General features: G+C 48.6%; 1 protein-coding gene across 1 annotated transcript; it reads left to right on the top strand.

The window, feature by feature from the left end:
* The first annotated feature begins 9,657 nt into the window (after positions 1-9,657).
* Positions 9,658-19,299, top strand: LOC118893483 (orthopedia homeobox). Its single transcript, XM_036849090.1, has 3 exons — positions 9,658-9,862; positions 11,149-11,558; positions 17,239-19,299. The coding sequence occupies exons 1-3, from the start codon at positions 9,826-9,828 to the stop codon at positions 17,767-17,769; spliced, it is 978 nt and encodes a 325-aa protein (XP_036704985.1). The 5' UTR covers positions 9,658-9,825; the 3' UTR covers positions 17,770-19,299.
* Positions 19,300-19,588: the final 289 nt, after the last annotated feature.

The raw sequence follows: 19,588 nt of genomic DNA, 5'->3' as shown, positions 1-19,588 counted from the left end.
TTGAAGACAGCAGTTATGTGCCTCCCAGAGCAGGAAACCCATAGAGCCACCTTTTTAATGTTTTAACTACTTCAGGTAAAGACTACAGTTCTCGGTCTCCATTGAGATAGATTTTGCTCAATGCATTGTAAGAAGAAGTGATAGATACATTTTTGAGCCATACCCTTTGTAAGGGTATGAACCTTCCTCTTCATCTCCCTTTCCAGCTCCCTGAAATACAGAGGTGATGGCAGGAGCTGGAGCAGCCATCATAGACCACAAGATGAGAGCCAAATGTTGAGGAAGACAGGACAGCAATAAAGAAGGCTGGGTTCTCAGTCTTTTGGAGCTGCTATATCAGCCTTGGAATGTGAGAGAGAAATAAAATTCCATCTTGTCTAAGCTACTATAATTTGGGATGGCTGTTACAGCAGCCTAATATGTATCCTAACTAATACATCTTCCTTTCCCTAATGCAGCTGCTTCATGAGAGTGAAAAAAAGATTATGTTAGGAAAGTGTATATGGAAAAGTCAATATCCCTTCTAATGGGTAACTTGGGGACCTCTTGAAAATTAAGGGAGAGGTGGGGAATAAACCCTTGCTCTAAAGCAGCCAGATGAGAACTATCTTCTGCCCAGAAAAGACTCTCTGGTTCCATATGTTAGCATCTTGGGAAAGTGTGGGAGGGCGGAGAAGGCAGCTCTGCTGCTTGGTTTCAGGCCCTAATGTGTAAAATGCCTTTGGGGAGTGAATAAGAGAATTAGCTTAAGCTCTGGATTCTGGGGCTTTAGTGGGTTTAAGACAGAGTTTTAATCACCCATCACTCTCTGTGGTCCCAGTGTGTGAATTTTAATCACATTCACTTGCATCACCACCCAGGACAAGGTCTGTGTATTTATGACCCACCATTGTGTGAGGCTGCTGCCCTCCCCAGCCAGAGTGCCAGCTGCCCAGGACCTGCATCTGGGAAGGCAAGATGCTGCCCACAAGAGCTGCCCACCGACAAGGTAGTTTTCCTGACAATCCTCTACAACATGAAAACATTGTGTATAAGTTTGGTTTAATATCGACCTATATTTGAGTCAGACGGAAGAGTGAATTTGTTATAAATTTGTTAAACTGCACGCATCTGCTAACCAGTTGTTTTCTTGGAACTTACTGGTCTGGCAATTCATTTTTGATTCTTGACTCAGCTTCTCGGTTCAGATTTATTGATAGAACTCCTCTGGATACTTGTATTATTTCTTCTCCAGAAGTCTTAATCACAAATATTAAGGATTCACCTGCATACCACTCTTTCACAAACTGGGGCAATTGGGGGGCCTGAACCCCCCAAGTTGTTTGCAAATATATGCCTTTTTTTTTTTTTTTAAATATATGCCTTTTAATGGGAGGAGGTGCATAGCTTTAATCAGATTCTCAAAGGGATCTGTGACCCAAGAAAAATTTTTCTTTTAAATGCAAGAGTTACCATCAGAGCTAGTGAGCTGATTAGGAAAGTAGTAATTTTGGACACCCCCAAATCCTCCTCTCTCAAGCTTCCCACTACCACCAGATAGATATGGAAGTCGTTTGTCTAGGCAATTTGCCTTGCCTTGCATTCCTCTTTTAAAATGGGAACATTCTATAAAGGGTATTACATTAACTCCTAACACCTAAGAAAGTTAATTTATCAAATTACTTTCTTCCTCAGAATCCCACGTTCCTGGGTAGAAAAAGAATATTGATTGAGAAGGTGGGAGGGTCAGAGCACATTAAAACAAGCTACTTCTCGGGTTTACCTCTGCCTCTCACAGGGTGTAAATGCCTGATGGCCACAACATTTCAGGGCTGAAAAACTCAGTGCAGGGAATGCTGGACTGTAAGCTCCACCAGGCCAAGGATGCATCTCTCTGTTCGCCTCTCACTCCCCGAGGCCCATCACCGTGCCTAGCTCGTAGCAGGCGCTCAGCAAATATTGGTTAGATGAATAAGGAAAAGTGCCTCAGCTGCCTCATTAGTCGCTTTGTGTGGATAATGTGTTTCCTTGTCCAACTGAGAATGGTTCTAAATGATAAAACTGAATCAAGAAGGTTAACAATCTAATTAGAAATAAGTACTGAAGTATCACCGCATCTGGACATTGGGAACATGCATGTGTACACACCTTGATGTAAAGAAGGAATTCAGAGGCTGTCCTAAACCTAATAAACCAGAAAGGTCAGAGCTACCCTTTTAAGAAATCTTTGGAATAACTTATTCAAATCTTTTTTTTTTTTTCTATGAGGCTCTTAAAACAGAGTTGGTGCCTTTTCAGTACTTTAATAAAGTTTGGAAACAATATGGAGAGACTGAGAACCCCAAGGCCCTTCCTCGCCAGAACTCTAAAGTCAGTGAAGACGCAGCGTTTGCCGCGTGCAGACGCGCCCACGGTGATGCCCTCCTGCCCCGGCACACACCAAGTCACGTCCACCCGAGAGGCTTCTACCTGCGCCCACAGGTTCCCTGGACGGCCCCTCGGCCTCCGCTGTAGCCAGGGGCTCCTCGCTCCGACCGGCTCCTCCAGCGACCGTTGTCCTCGGAGCAGTTGGCGCAAACCCGGCTCCCGACGCCGATCGGGCCGGACAGCCGGGGCCTCGGAGCAGCCGGCCGCCCCCTCACCTCGCACGGCCGCCTCTGTCCGTCCCGGCCGGCCCGACGGCGCGGCGGGCCCGAGAGAAGAGGCCGCGCGGCCGGCGCTGCGCCCCCTGGGGGCCGGGCGGGACCGGCCCGGGTGCCCCTCCGGGACTGCGGGACCGCGGGACGGAGGCCGGGCTTGGCGGCGGCCACCTCGGGCGAGCGGGCCGGGCCTGCAGAGGAGTTGGGCTATTTTGTAACTGCACCATCCACCCAAGCCTCATTACCACCTCTTAATGAGACCCCTTTACTCCGTGACGTGCAACCGCTCCATCTCATTAAGGAAATCGCTCTTCAATGCTGATTATTTTATTTGCAGCCATAATTATATTTCTTTCAGCTAAATCACGGTTTAATCGAGCCCACATGGAGGGCAGCAGCACTAATTACGGCGGGGGATGCGGCGGCGGCGGTGGCGGGCGCCGGCCTGCTTGTGGGAGCGGGTAGGGGGTGCCCGGGCTGCGGGCGCGGCCGGGGGTCTGCGGGCGGGGAGGGGCGCGGGCGAGGGGCGGGGGCCCGGTCTCAAACACAACAACTTATTACTTCTAATTCCCCAACTGTCACCAAATCACCTGCACGAAACAAGAATCTAATTTGTTAAGCTGGCATGTCTGCAGATGGAAGATCGATCTTCTCTGTAGATTTCTCTAATTGAGTGAATATAGACGCCCGGAATTAGCCGCACTCGGGCCGCAGGGAGGGGGCAAGGGAAGGGAGGGGTAGAGAGAAATGGGGGGGGGAAGGGAGGGAGGGAGAAGAAAGAAGAGAGGAAGGGGAACAGAGAAAAGGGGAGAAAGAGAAAGGGGGAGAAAAAGTGCAAGAGGAGACTGAAGGATGGAGGCAAAGGGAAAGAGAAAGAGAGGAAGGAATGGGAAGACGAAAAGGTAAAAAAAAGAGAAAGGAGGAAGATAGAATAAAGGGAAGAGAAAAGGGGGAATAAAAGGAAAGAGGAAAAAGGAAGCAAAAGGAAGAGCAAGGGCAGGATGGTAAAGGAGGGAGAAGACAGGGGAAGAGAAAATTCTACTTGAAGAAGGCTCACTCCCCGTAGAATTGTATCTCCCTCCCCCAAACCTCCCCCCACCAAAGTGTAAAATAGCTAGTGAAGGCTTTCGCCGTGTCCGTCTTAGGTTGGGACTAGCTGCTTGTGAAAAGAAAAAGGTTGGGACGGTGGAGCAGGGCGGGGAGAGAGTGGGGAGGGGGCGGGCCCCGGCGGCTCCAAGAAATGGCTCACAGAATTACATTTGTTTTTCTTGTGATTTTATTAAAAGTCACTCCTCATCTCCAGAATGCGTGAAAATATCTACTTTCCACTCAGATACACCGCATTAACTTGTTGGAGGCGAATTTGTTTGTTTGTCTATTTTATTTATTTGCTAGATAAGATTGATGCAGTCTTATTAGAGCTATATCTAGTTATAGAAAGAGATAAGGATGAGATGTTTTTCTTTTTATTCCAATTACTAGCCTTGTCACCTAACTGAATAACTGATATATGATTATTTATCCTGAGTAAATAGAAATCAGAAAAGCAGAGAACTTAACACATACAAACAAAATCTCTATGTCACTTATTATATGCCGTGTGGCTGATTGGGGCCATTAAAATTACAGGGCTAAAGGCAAAAAAGAGGAGATACGGAGTCAGGGGGCGGGTACTGATCCGTCATTGTTTTGTGCCGAGCTTTCCGCGTTGAGGGCCGCGGATGCTAGTTGTTAGAAGGCAAAGATTGAAAAAAATAAGCAAGGGACCGGTTCCAGCGCCCACGAAGAGTCATCAGGTGGACTCATGGTTGTAGTTTGCAAACTCGAATGTATGGGAAACTGTTTACTGCAGCAGAAAAAAAAAATTATGTTGACTCGTGTATCGCCACAGGCTTCTGGGAAGGGTAGGAAATCAGACTCTTTGGGGGCGAGTTTTCGGCCCCTCCGCCAGCGCCGGTACAACCCCGCGGTTCTCGTGAGCAGGCAGTGGACACACACTGCCCACACAAACGCGCACACAAGTGCACGTGTCAAACACACGCAGCCCCCGCTCCCTATGCCAAAAAAAAAATGAAGCCTGGAGTGTGGGTCCTTGGCTTTTAGCTCCCAGGCTGGGGAGCCAGGGTCCCGTAAGCAAGGAGTTTTTTCGGCCACAGGCTCCGCGGTGACATCAGTGGGACAACCCTGGCTGGAGCGGCCCGGAGTCCCGGCACTCCCGGCCCGGAGAGGACTGGAGAGTGCACGTGGGGGCTGGGCCCAGGCCTGTTCGGCTAAGGGTTAGAGGCGCTCACTCGGCCCCTCGGGAGCCGAGGCCCGAAGGCGAGCCGAGGGTGCTTTCGCAGTGGCCGGGCCGGAGTCCTCAGCCAAAGCCTCTGTGGCTGTGGTCTCTTTTGCTGGGGACCTCGAGAGTGTTCTTTTAGGCAGAGAAGTGTGGAAGCGCCTGGCACCTCTTCCCAGAGACTTGACTGCCCTCCCAGATCCTTTTCCTTCCACTCACCCCATCCTCACATCGACTCCCCCCAGATGAGACATCCAGCCGTCCCAAACTTCAGTGTGAACAGAAGTGGACCACCGACCCCTTTCCGGGAAGGGGGTGGTGCGGTGAGGGTGAGGGCTGGCAGAGCAACGGTTCCAGGCACCCGGGGATGTGAACGCTGTGGGAGAAAGTGGTCACCATTGTTTCAAGCACAGTGGACTTGAGAGCTTCCTGGTGTTTTTTCCTCGAGTATTTGCCCCTACTCTTTATTCTGTTTGAGATTTTAAGGTAGGCCTGAGGAACACGATCTGATTTGCCATTGTGTTTGGGTTATTGCATATCTAGAAAAGTAAACAGGAGTGTTCAAGTCACTTGATTTGTTTTCTGTAAGCAAATAATACCCAAAAGCATGGCTGTAATTTACCACGAATTAAAATTGATTCTTTTCATCAGGCAAGAAAATAGGAAAATGTGAGATCGTTAATTATTGAGGGAAGCGCTCCTCATTAAATGGAACAATGTTACAATTCAGCATTTAATAGCAGGAATGTGAATAATAACGCGCCATATTTCATCCCACTGTCTGCAAAAAAAAAAAAAAAAAAGAGAGAGAGAGAGAGAGCGCAGTTTACAAACAACTCAAGCAGCCAAAAGTTACGTTTAATAAACACCCAAGGCTTCTGTAAGTGGAAAAAGCAATTAGGGCACTGGGCACACTACCCAATTCTTCTGGAGCATCTGGTATATATTTTTATTCTCTCTTTGTCTCTACAAAGGATTCGCAATGAACGCAGAAATACAAGTAGAGAGAAAAATCAGAATTACAAACCTAATCAGCATAAACCCATCATTAAAGCACTTGCTGCATGGATCTCCCATACCATCCCGCCTCTCGATCCAGCCACCGCTATGTTTCTAAATCTTGCTCTGGACCAGGATGGCAAAGCAGGAGGAAAGGAACTGATTTTGTAGTTGCTGTGTTTGTAGTTTACATAATCAGCCTTCAAGGTTTTGTTTTGTTTTGTTTTAGAAATATATATGTCCCAGAAAGCCGCCTTCTTTCAAAACTACAAAGTTCTCTGGCTCCGTCTGGACGCGCGGCCGGCGGGAGTGGGAGCGGATTGCCTGGCCTTTAAATGCTCTTTGTGCTTCGTTAAAAAGTAGAAGGGGGAAAAAAGAGAAAGAAAAAAATGATTTCCCTGTGCATTGCTCCTTGGCAGGCTCTTGTACAAAATTCAATCTCTATTTTTTATGAGAAGTAAACTGTCTAAATAAATTTTATTAGGGGCAACCAATATATTTTCTAGTAGTTCCCTTTGTTCCGCTTCTACGTGTGTGTAACAATCTAAAACCTATTTATTGAGGAAAAATCACTGGATCCGTCATAGAAAATCCTTCTACTTTGCTTTGAAGTGATTTCTGAAGACATTCTTGTCGTTCCGAAGATTTGGGGGCTATAGCGCTGAAGTCTCGCCTTGTTAGGGACTCCAGTTCCCCTGATCGTGTGGGAAATGCCTTAAATTATCAACAGCAATGGGCCTGACCGGCACTTTCCCGGCTGCCCGAGGAACGTGGGAAGATGACGAGGAATAAAACTCTGTTAAATACATCTCAGGCGCTGCCCAGGTGGATTCAGACATTGGCCAAAATGAGCTGCAGAGAGGGAACCGGGCGCGGGGGCGAGCATTTTACGTCCAGACTATTGTCATTTTCCTCGCCACGCCTGCTGGCAGCCGGCTCTTGACTCGCGGTCCAGCTCCAGCTTGCGCTCGACGCCCCCATACCACCCCCGTCACCCCCTCCCACTCTCAGATTTCCCTCTTTTTTTTTTCCTTTCCTTTTCCCCTCTCCCCCCACCCCTACCCCCAGATGCTTATGTTCTGAAGTCTTGGAAGAAATGATTTAGTTTGTTTATACTGCTATAAAAATCAAGACCAATAGAAAAGTCATAAAATGAAGCGAGCTATCAATCACGCCGCAACATTGTTATTCAGCGGTTACTAACAGAGATGGATAATCCTTTGATTTCGTCCCATTGTTATTACTCTGATGTGTCTTCACATTAACTATTACACATTTATTTATCTACTTGAAAGATGCAACAAAACAGAATATACGAGCGTGTGCGTGTGGGAGAATGCTGCACGGTCCGCGGCTGTTCTGGGGGCGGCTGTGAGATGAGGACACGAGCGCTTGTGTGCACACACGTGTAGGCCCCGCACCCGTCTCCTTCTCTCTCCAGGTGGCGGCTTCTCCTGCCTCCCTCCAGACAGGGTGCCGAGCCAAGGCTGTGCCGCCTTCTGCGGACCTGCCGGTTTGAAGGAGCGGGGTGTTGCCGCCAGGCCTCCAGTCTCTAACTCTGATACTTCTCCCCACCTCTGCCCCTGCGTTCTGGTCTTAGATACCCCCAAGCGCCACCCCGGTGGGCACAAACCCCCTGCGAGTCCCCGGGAACTTGCAGCCAGGTGCGCGTTCGGGAACCACGTCCAGGGAGCACGCCGCCCCGCCCAGGGCCGCTATCCTGCCTCGTGCCGCGCTCACCGCGAGCCGTAGCTTCTAGATTTGGGGCTTTGTTTGGGAAAGAGAAAGCTTTTATTGGAGGGACTCTATCTGCTTTAGGTCTAGGTATTCTCCTCCCAAGCAAAGCCTTTCTCGCTAGGACACTAGGAGCTTGCCGAACACCCTCAAGGCTCCCAAACTAGCCCCCGCCGCCCCTCGGACTCCACCGAGCCGCAGCTGGTGGTCCTGGGGCCCCAGTCCTACTTAGACCGCTTTTGCAGCAGCTTCGGCGGCCGCTGAAGCTCGGCCAAGCGCGCAGCTTCCGCGGAAGCAGTCTCCGCTGCTCGGAAGGAACCGCTGTGGCTGATTCCCGACACTCACACGTGTGTGTGGATGTGCGCGCGCGCGCACGTGTGTGTGTGCATGGGAGGAGGGGAGTGGGCTGCAGGAGAGAAGAGGAAGGAAAACTGCCCCAGAATTCGCCTTGCCACCTCCTTTGTCTCCTTGCTTGGTCCCTGTCACATACACATAGCTAAGGACACACACACACACACACACACACACACACACACACACACTTCCTCTCGCATCTGCTCTCAGGCAGCATTTCCAGTGTTTTGTGTAAGTCAATTGGACGGCGAACAAAAAAAGCCATTTGCTCGGTATTATTTAAAACAGACTTCATAGGGCCACCCTTTTGTGGAAGCTTTATTTGCGCTAAATGAATAATCCTAATTGCATCACTCTCGAATTAAAAATCAATGTTAATCAAGTTGAGAGTAGTAAACATCAGTTTTCATTGTGCCTGGGAAGAGGGCATTTTTCGTGTGTTGCAAATAAAAATACAAGTCAAATAACTTTAAAAGGGCATTATGTTCTGCTACAAATACAATTGAAACGGATTGTTTAGGAGCAGATCAGAAATGGTACAGAATTTTGCACTTAATTTCCTCAGTTATCATTTACAATAAGAACCTCCGGTCTTGACAGCCAAGTCTAAACAGTAGTAAATTAGTACAAATTTATACTGATTTTACTCTAATAATCGTAATAAAAGCTTATAGATTTGGCACTAATTACATAAATGCCTAATGATCTTGAAAATTACTCTGGTTAGAAATATATTACTAATCTAAACTTTGTTGTTGGCTGGCTCTGAAAAATCAGAACATTAGAAATGGTTCGCTTCACTTCTGCAAAGCACTTTAAATTGTTCAAGTAGTTTAACATATTCGAGAGGAAAATAAAGAGCATTTAACTTTATTTACAGCCTAAAGTGGAGTTGGGAGCTGAGCTGAACTCAGAAACTTTGACCAAAGGAGCAGGCTGTGGGCCAGGATGCAAGCGTCGGCCAGGCGGAGCAGCAGGGCTCGAAAGGTGCAAAGTGCAAGAATCGGCACGGCGCACGGGTCCTTGAAGCAGACGTCGGGGCCTGGCAGCGCCGGGGGAGTCGACTCCTGTTTTGCTCTCTAGGCCCTGCCGCGGGGCTGGGACTCTGTAGGCCCGGGGTCCCAGCCAGGGCGTCTGGACCCTAGGCGCAGGCCTGCTGGGCGGCAGCGAAGTCTAGGAGCGGTCTAGAGGGCGCGGCGTGCCCTTGTTGTGCTCGGGATCGTCAGGCCTGCGCCAGAGGCAGGCCAGTGTTGCCCAGCGCGCTGGTGGGGGCTACTCTCGGGTCACCAGGGGGTCATGCCCTGCTCTGTCCCCTGCCCTGCCTCTGCCCCAGGAAGACCCTAGCTCAAAGAGACAGAGCTGCGCCTTTGGAGCGAGCAGGGCGGGACAAGGAGAAGGAAAGGTGTGCCTGGAGGAAATCCCAGGGAAGAACTATTGGAGGTCAGGCAGAGAAGCCCAGGGCGAGGGCAAGGCGGCCGCCGCCGCTTTAGCAGCTGCTCGGGGCTGGAGCCGCCAGGCTGCCGCCGCCGCCGCCTCCTCGGGCGGGCGCGAGCGGGCGGGCGGAGTGGGGGACTCTCCGGGCGCTGACATTTGCAGGCTGCCCTCCTGATTGGTCCCCTCACCGAGCTGCTCACGGATTCATTCAACTGTTAAGCACCTCCCCGTCTCTCTAAAGGACATTATAATGCAAGAAGCCCCCTTTTGAACCACAAACCGAATTTTCTTTCATTTAGGTGATCTATATATATCTATATCGTATAGCTTATAGCTTATATCTATTTTAAATAACTTAAAGCCGCTAAAATTTGGGGGGGAACAGCTTTCACCCTGGAGCGGTGCGCGATGCTGTCTCACGCCGACCTCCTGGACGCCAGGCTAGGTGAGTGCGCGTCTCTCGCCCAGGCAGCCAGGAGAAGCCCGGGCAGGAAATTGTCAATTTGTTCCTTATTTTACCTTAATGTGCCCTAAATCGACTAATTTCTTTAAAAGTAATTGTGCTGCATTAAAGTTTAATTTGATTTAACATCGTCTTTTTTAAAAATCTATGGAATATGTAGATCCAGAGGAGTTGGGAAATGTTGTTACTTTTTTTCTTATTTTCTCTTTCCCCCTCCCCCTTATTATTTTTTTTAAGGGAACGACCTACCCCGTGATAATTTGTTTGGAGGCGTTTTTCTTTCTCTCTTTTCCCCTCCTATTTGCGTTAATTTGAGATTTCTTTCTTCTCTTTTTCCCTCTCTTCCTCTCTCCCCGCTACCTCTTTCTCTCTTCCTCGTCTGAGTATGGTTGAATTTGTAAAAATCGGTCTTGAAGGAGAAGCCGCTGCAGTAGAAGCGGATTTGCTAAGTGTGCTCATTGAGAAAGGAGAAAAGCCAGATTCATCCTGACGGGCGTCCGGCCTGCAAAGGGACTCGTCATTGCCAATGGCCGAGAGGAACGCGCCTTTTATTTCTCCGGAAAGAAAAGTTGAATTCTCTAAAGCTTGATTCACTGTTACGTCTAGAGAGTTTACTTGAGTTTCCATAATGCTGTCTGGGTTACTGGGCTCAGGGTTTCCGGTTTGGGAATCTTTGGTGATGGATGTGACTCCATTTTCCAAACACTTTCTCTGATTTGAGGGGGAGGCGGAGCTGATTTGGGTTGATTTCGGGAGGTGGAAAGCTTGGAGACTTATTCATCTTCCGAGAAAGTGAGAGGGAATCAGCTGAGGGCCGGAGGTAGAGTTCGTCAGGCTGCCTAAGCGCAGGTGGGGCAGCAACGAAAGAATCGTTTAATTTTTCTTCTTTCTTTTCTTTTCTTTTTTCCCTCCTGGTCGAAGGATATGCTCTCGGGTTCCTGGGGCACCAGGGGTACGGTTCATGAAAGGGACTCCGAGGCATGTTTCATTGCCGGGCCTGGGAGTGTTTCATTGTGGGAGAGTAGAAAGCATGTGCTGTTTACTACGGGACCCCGCGGCGGAGAGAGGGGAAAGGGCCGGGAGACGGTATTACAGCCTGGCTGTTCAAATCCTGGGGAACCCAGCTGAGCATCCCGGGAGATTGCTCCGTAGGGCGACCGCGGGCTCAGAGGGAGCCGAGGATGGGGCTGAAAAAGGACCGCGCGGGGAGAACAGTCCCTCCTGGCATGGCCAGGACAGTAGTGACCACCATCCCCTTGCCTCCTCAGGTATGAAAGATGCCGCCGAGCTTCTGGGCCACCGGGAGGCGGTGAAGTGTAGGCTGGGCGTGGGGGGCTCCGACCCCGGGGGCCATCCGGGGGACCTAGCGCCCAACTCCGACCCAGTCGAGGGAGCCACTCTGCTGCCCGGGGAGGACATCACCACAGTGGGCTCTACGCCGGCCTCTCTGGCGGTGAGCTCAAAGGACCCGGACAAGCAGCCGGGGCCCCAAGGTGGCCCGAACCCCAGCCAAGCAGGTCAGCAGCAGGGCCAACAGAAGCAGAAGCGCCACCGGACGCGCTTCACCCCGGCGCAGCTCAACGAGTTGGAGAGGAGCTTCGCCAAGACTCACTACCCCGACATCTTCATGCGCGAGGAGCTGGCGCTGCGTATCGGGCTGACGGAGTCCCGAGTGCAGGTACGCTGGGCTTGGGCGCCAGGGCAGAAGACAAGGAGGGGGCGGGTGGACTTGGGCAAAGGAAGCAGGGTCTTTCCTTCCCTTGCAGGGATCCTGGGCTGCGCTTCCTCTACCTATGCTTTCCCGGGTCAAGTTAGCTCCTCTGCCCGCAAACTGGCCCCATCGATGGACAGACAGTGCCCCCATCTCCTGCCAGTATAGCCACATCCCCGCAGAAACTCCTCAAAAGCGAAGCCGGCGTCGTTCAATTGCTAGGTCCCTTCCTTCCTCCTGAGAAGGGAACCTCCGGGTCTCCCACCTTCTGTGTCTCCCAGGCGGCTAAGTCCAGCACGCGATTCCACTCCAGCTCGCGTAATTGACAAGTATTTCATTACCCCTAATGAGTTTGTGTTAAGAGTCTGGATAAATGCGAGAATGCAACAATTATACAGAAAACATGAAAAGGGAGAAAACAAGGCGAAATGGGCACATTTCAAAAAAGATCTACATCTGGGTTTTATGGTGTAGCTCTATTCTCCTTCATATCACACTCCTGCCGCTCTCAGGCAAAATACCCCTAGCTTTGATGTTTACAAAGGCTTTGAACTTGGCGGCCTACCAATGCGCTGGGAGAGGCTGGAGCGATCGCCCACAGACTATAAGTCCTGGTTTTCCCTAAGGTAACTTGGGGAGTTGGGGAAAAGAGGGCTTTCTTGTAGATCTCCGATTTGAAGAAAGGACATTTGGGGCAGGAAAGGTTGACCGGCAGTAGACAAAATCATTACTGACCCCTTGTTCTCATCCAACCGCCCTCCAAGTTGTAAATTACATGTGACTTAGAAAACCACACCTGTACGTTTTTTGAAAATCGGGGAATAAAAGTATAAGTCCAATGCATCTCGGATTTTTTCTGCTTTTTAGAAGAATGAAAACATTATGTCAAATATTTTATGGACAGTTGCTGGAGGTGAAATTCCAAGACGCGCACTTAGTCTTGAGCTATCCAGGGTTCTGAAAACCTTCCTTTCCTGTCTTGGACGTGGTATTTTCTGTTCCTTACCCTGGGTGTTGATCTCAGCTCTAGCTCCTTTTACAAATTTTAAATATCTTCGTTTTACAAATTTTAAACATCAAAGTTTAAAGATCTAAGTTACTTTACATTTGATCTAAGAAGAGACAAGAGTGTCCTTAATCACGGTGTTGAGTTTTTCTGTCTCCATTCTGCATTTTAAAGATAGTCTAACCTGGAAAAATAGCATATGCTTCTGTTTTAAATAGTCAGCAAAAAATGTCATTAGGGACTTAAAGTGGTCAAATTAATATAGTAATATTCAGGGTATAACACAGGTTAACATTTTTACTCAATGTAAGCCTGGGTGATTTCCTTAGTGAACTCTGGAAGCCCTGAATCATGGGCCATTGAAATTAAGCATCAAAGGCATGTTAATTGCATTGTGCAGAAATATATTACTAGTGCTCTTAAATTTTTTTTTACCTCACACCTCTTTTAAATCTTTTGAAATTGAGTTCAAATCTTAACAGAAATATACAATTTCAATATTTCCATTACCGTTAGTAATAGTACTGGCTTGTTAAAATCCTGTCGGTTCAAAATTCATAAATTTTTTGTCACTCAAGAGAAATGCTATATAATAATTTTTATTTTAAAGACTAAAATGCTGTTGCTTAACCTAGGCTTACTAGTAATTAGTTTGAATTAAAATAGAACTTAGAACCACAAATAAAATATAATTGGACAACTGACTTTATGAAAAAAGAAAATGAGGTCTATTAAACTTTATTAGGTCTTCCAAAGGTTAATGGCAGTGATTCTTTTAATATAAAAAGTTGTAAATGAAATAAAACACAAACTATGTAATAGAAACAGTTATTTTCAAGAAGTACACAAAAGAATAATCAAGAAGAATAGAGACAAAGTACTTTAATTGTTCTAACATAATGTTCAACCAAAGATAATAGCTTGATGCTGCTGATAGGAACAATTTAATAGAATGGCAATTTCAATATTTTTAAAAATAATGTTCCATAGTTTAAAAAGTAATCAGATCAACATAACCTTCTTAATTAACATTTCAAAATGATTAACATTATGTAATGTAATGCAAAAATAATTTATGTAAAATGTATTTACTTCGCAATTCATTGTATCGTTGCTCCTTGACCAAATTCAAATTAAATAGTAATTGGTTTATGTTCTTATATGATGAGTACTTCATAGTTTTCTTTATAGTTAACAGATTGCCACACATTCTTTTCAGTACGTGGGGCCACTGCACTGATTAAAAATGATCTAAACATTTAATTTATTGCAATTGTATGTTTTTAAAGATACTTTTTGATTCTAGACTAAATGATCTAAAATACTTATTTTTATCTATATCTGGCATATATCATACTTTTAAGTATTTATTAAAGCACCTCTACTCACACGGAGGCCAATTCCATGTCTGATATCGCTCCTCTTTTCTGGCTAGTATAATAAAACCATTCCTTTTATAGCATGCCATTATTAGAAACCAATTTCAGAATTATTTATAACCTGGAATGGCTTATTAAGCAGCAATGCGAGAATCATGCAAATTACGCGATCAAATGCAATATAATAAGCATAATCATTAGTCTCTAGCACGGATTAATTAACTTTCAATATTTTATTTACATAAAAACCAAATCAGTGAAATAACTTCTGCACAGCCAGGCTTGCCTTTCAATATTTTATACGAACAAAAATAATGTGCTGTAATTCCATTGACCGTGTCCCCCAGAATGGCCCTGTCACCTGCCACATCTTAATAGGGGGACAAGCCAAGAGTATTTTCTAGTTTTCTAATGGAATGAGAAATTGCATTTTCTTCCTCTCCCAGCACTATTAAAGTGTAATGAATTCGGCCCAGAGTTCACGGCTGGCTGATCGAAATGAACCTGAGATCTAGGCTTTAACACAGCTCCCCAGATTTCCTCCCAAATCTTCACATTAATCATTTGCTGGATTCCAATGAGATCTTCATAAAGCATTTGCTTCGAGGGGGGAAAAAGTAATATTCTCTCTTTCTCCCTCTCTTTCTCTATTTCTGAGCCATTTATAGATGGGGAATTAAACGGGCTATATATTTTAAAATACATTTACAGTATGTCTATATTACTGTAACAGCAGATATCATGAAAGTGGATTTTTAAATTCCAACCTCCATTAGATTCTCACTGTTGTATTAAGCATTTTCTGAGAAGAGCTGCATTTCAAACTGAGTACAAAGTTGGCCATGGCCACGGTTAATATATTTCCTGGAGTTGTCATCTGTGCCTTCTCAAAATCTCCCTTAGGTTTTACCTGCATTTTAATCTGTCATGCTCTAGTTTTCAAGTGGAAACATTCACATTTTAAAAACATATGCATCATAGCTTGGAACGTGCTCAGACCCCATGCAGATTTTTTTCCCAACCCCAGTAAGCCATGAAACATAAAAAATTTTGTAGCCATCATTTGACTGCTAACCCTCAAACATAATTGAGCACGATTTTTCGATTATTTCTATAATATTTAGTTCTTCAACAGCTGTTCTTTTCCGCTTGGGCCTGAGATCCAGAAACCTTTCTGGCAGGCGTGTTTTTCACTGAGATTCTTCGGGGCAATTTCTCCCCCCTTTCTTCTGCTTTTTTCCCCAGTCCCCCACCCCGTGCCCGCCCCAAACATTCAAACATTTCGGGATTCACTGACATTAGCAGGGTGCTAGGAACCGCTCTTCATAGATATCTTTCAAAATGTATCCGGGTGCGGAGTGTGAGGTGTGGGGACCATCTGGACACAGACACCGTCCCTTGTCTAGGGCTCCATCCGGTCCAGCCTTGGATGGGTAATGCAAAGCGACCTCTGGCAGTAGGTCTCCTCGCTATGCTTTCCTGGGCTCCTGCGGGTTGCTCTCCGCAGAAGGCCGCTAACAGCTCAATCCGCGGCCTTCCGCATTGATCCCAGCCTCCACCTAGGGTTCTGCTGCCTCATTAATCCGCCGTGCCACCAGCTCAAGGGGCTTTAGCAGGGAAAGGACCCAACATCTTTACCCAATCCGGACACTGGAGTAGGCGGAAACATGGGAAGCGGGGTAGAAACCAGAGAAAGATAAGGTGGTGGGCGACGGGGTAGAAAGGCCAGGGCCAGCCCCAAAGCGGGAGAGGATTCTAGATTACAATGCCGTTCACATTGGTAAATAGAGAGTGCAAGGGTGTGAAGAAACCATTGTGCATAGCCGGTTTACCGGGAAAGGCGGTCAAGTACTCATACTCATGATGTTTTAGTTTGCAGAATAAAAACTAAATAGCTTGGTTTAACGCTTTACCTTTTGGCCATGAATATGGTGGTCAAATTGCGTTGGCCAAATTATGAGAAAATTCAATCAGTACCTGAGCTGTGTCCCACATCATTTATATTTATGCACAGTAAGCCTCCAACTGACTAATGTTGAACTGTAAGCCTGCCAAGTGGGCATGCTGGCATTTTTTTTTAAATAAAAAGATCAAATTTAAATATGGGGCAAGGGGATGTTATCTTGGTCAGGCAGTTTACTTGATATCTTTCAGGAAGAACCCTTCCTTCCCCTGTGGTGGTGAATTTGACATTCATAGACAAATCTGTCTGGTAAGGTCTGAACTTCCAGGGTCACTGTTAAGAAAGAACTAATAGGCTCACTTTGGAGTATATTTTATAAAACACATCTCCTTTAAAAAGACATCTGGGTTTGTCTAAGCAAAATTAAGTTTGATTCATACCTAGTGTGAGCTTTACACTTGACTTCTTTTGGTTTGTAGTGGTCAGAAAATTTGTTTTTAGTTTATAGATGAAACGAGGGGTGGGGTGGGGCTGAGGGAATTGGAGGCCTTGTTATTTGGGATCCTCAGTAAGTTCCTGAAAATAATAGATTTGAAGGCCCTGAGGCTTAGGGCTCTGGCAGCAGGTTCCAGCACACTTGCACAGCCCAGATAAAGGTACCCTTAGAGGGGCTTGAGAACGAGGCACGGACTTGTGGCAGCAGTACCAGTCGCTACGAATCAGAAGTCACGGTGGCGACCCAAACAACACTAACTCAGTGGCGCTCGCTTTCCCACACGGATCACTATATTAACCTCTCTGCTCTGTCATCCATGGCGTTAGGGGTTCTCCTTTGTCTTTCGATTTTGGAACTGGCTATGTCATCCACGGCCCTTCATCAATTTCCAAAGTTACAGCGTTTCAGAAAATTCTATACCCCATCATTGTTATAAGGCACGCTATTAAGCCACATGGGTACGCAAGTTTATCTTCATTTGTACACCTGTGGGTCCAGCCTTGACACATGCCTGCCTGCAGACCTGTGCATCTAAGCAGCGAACAGAAGGTGCCAGCGTGCAGGGGCGTGGTGAATACTGCGCATGGTGTATGTTTGCACCGTGTGTAAGCGCTCCGGGGCACGATCACTCAGGACCCCGGGAGGTGGCGCCTGGTGGATGCAAGGGGCGCCGGTTGATTCCAGCTGGTGGAGAACCAGGGTCACCGGCTGGGTGCGGGGGTCGTGCCGGGCCGATGGCACTTATTCGGCCTGGAGCTGAGTGGGTGGACCTGACGCGGGTTTCTAGGGCTCAAGCCCCTGCCCCTCCTGGCCCGCCCGCCGGCTAACAGCGCCCTGTGTGTTTCCCGCCCTGCCCGCTCCAGGTCTGGTTCCAGAACCGGCGCGCTAAGTGGAAGAAGCGCAAGAAGACCACCAACGTGTTCCGTGCGCCGGGGACGCTGCTGCCCACGCCAGGCCTGCCTCAGTTCCCGTCGGCCGCCGCCGCCGCCGCCGCCGCCATGGGCGACAGCCTGTGCTCTTTCCATGCCAACGACACCCGCTGGGCGGCAGCCGCCATGCCGGGAGTGTCGCAGCTGCCGCTGCCGCCGGCGCTCGGCAGGCAGCAAGCCATGGCACAGTCGCTGTCCCAGTGCAGCCTGGCGGCCGGGCCGCCGCCCAACTCCATGGGCCTGTCCAACAGCTTGGCGGGCTCCAACGGCGCGGGGCTGCAGTCGCACCTCTACCAGCCTGCCTTTCCCGGCATGGTGCCCGCCTCCCTCCCCGGCCCCAGCAACGTCTCCGGCTCGCCCCAGCTCTGCAGCTCCCCGGACAGCAGCGACGTGTGGCGGGGCACGAGCATCGCCTCCCTCCGCCGCAAGGCGCTAGAGCACACAGTCTCCATGAGCTTCACTTAATGCAGCCGCGCCCGGCCCGCTCCGCCCCCGGCACCGCCCCCAGGTCCGCCCCGAGGCCCTGGCGGCGAGTGCCCGGGCCCCTGCTCGGGCCCTGGCCCGGGCGCCCCGGCCCGGCCCCGGCCCCGGCCCCCTGCTCCTTCCCCTCCAGGCCTCTGCCAAGTCTCGCTTGGTCCTTTCCCTTGTCCTCCACTCTCCCGGGCTCACCCCAAGCCCCAGCCTGCGAGGCCACCCCTCCGCCTGATTTCGCTCCCCCCAGCCTCCCCAAAGCCCCCCTCCCCATCTCACCCGGCTCCTCCCTCCTCCCCGTCTCTAGCGCCTAACCCCACCCTTTCCCGCTACCCCCGGCCTTCCCGCTCGCACTCTTCGTGCTCGCGCCCTCCTCACGGCCTTCTGACTGGCTGCATTCCCATCCACACCTTCTACACGACGCCTGCGGCCCCCTCGCCCACCGCCTCCCGTCCGGTCCCTTCTTTGCCCGCACCTCACGCCCCTCCTCCCGCGCCCTGCAAAAAGCATCCTTCCCGTTATTTTACTTACCAGGGAGTAGACTCAGGATCTGAAATCAGATACCAATGGACTGGTTTGTGGGCAGAAACACACACACTCGCACTCTCGCTCACTCTCAGACACTACACACACGCGCGCGCACACACATACACAGTGCACCTAGGTCTCACACGGACGTGTTCAAGGGACAGCACAATGTTAGGGATTTTTGTCTTAAAGGAGGACAAGCATCTACTACCAACCGCCTCATCTGAGGACCCAACAGATCACAATTTGATTTATCTTTGTATTCTTGCTCCGTACTCCTTTCTTTCTTTCCTCTCCCACCACCCGTTCCTTGCCCTGTGTACCCAGTCACATCCATGCAGCCCTGTACTGGCTTGCAAAAGAACGCTTTTATTTTATCTTTTTTTAATTTTCTTAAGCACAACTGTGTGCGGGTATTGAGGGAAGGCTTCTCAGGAGGAACGTAACAGTGGATTGGGTGGCTGGAGTAGACTAAAGCAGTCATGTGATGAAGAGGTGATCTTACCCATTTTGATAAGTCTTTATAAGGAAGAATAAAATAAACATGTAAGAAAATTTTCCTTTTGTAAAAGCAAAAGCCACATCTCTTTTCTGGATCCTTCAGGACTGGGGTTTGTTTGCTTCCTTTTTCCGTTTCTCTCTCCTCGCTGCTCTGTGCCCTTGGTTGTTTTGTGGTCGTCCTGTCGTTCCTCGTGCCCCTCGGCCACCCCCACCCCCACCCCGCCCCGGCCCCTGCTGGCCGCCGATGGGTGCACTCGGACATCTACAACCCTGCAACTTTGTACAGAGAAAACACAATCAGCTCTTTCTGCATGTGCTGGTCAAATCCAAACCCAGAGAACAGAAGCGCTTTCGAAGAATGAACAAACATGTGAAATAGGATGTTTTGTGTAGATAAAGCATTCTTGTTACATACTGGTCAATTTGTGATATGTTTTAACTTATTGTCTGTGCTTATTTATGGAATCTGGTTTTCTTAATAAATGTTTGAGCTAATATAAAGCATATTATTTGACTTTTCCGGACAAGTTTATATCAAATGTAAATGGATAAAATAAAATCATTTTCAGTATGTGATATGGAGAATAATGGGTTTTGGTGTGACTTTGAATGGCGGAAGGGTCTCGTGGTGGGGGAAGAGAAGAGAACTCTTCCAGGAGGTTCTCAACTCGCGCTCAGTCGGCGGGATCCCCACTTTTGGGACGCGTCCGCTTTTCAGTAGGCTTGGGTTCAGTTCCCTGGTTGCCCCACAGCCTAGGCAGCACGCACCCATACAGCGTGCGGC

The sequence above is a fragment of the Balaenoptera musculus genome, chromosome 3, assembly GCF_009873245.2.
Source record: "Balaenoptera musculus isolate JJ_BM4_2016_0621 chromosome 3, mBalMus1.pri.v3, whole genome shotgun sequence".
Lineage (NCBI taxonomy): Eukaryota > Metazoa > Chordata > Mammalia > Artiodactyla > Balaenopteridae > Balaenoptera > Balaenoptera musculus.
This window is presented reverse-complemented; position numbering and strand designations above follow the sequence as displayed.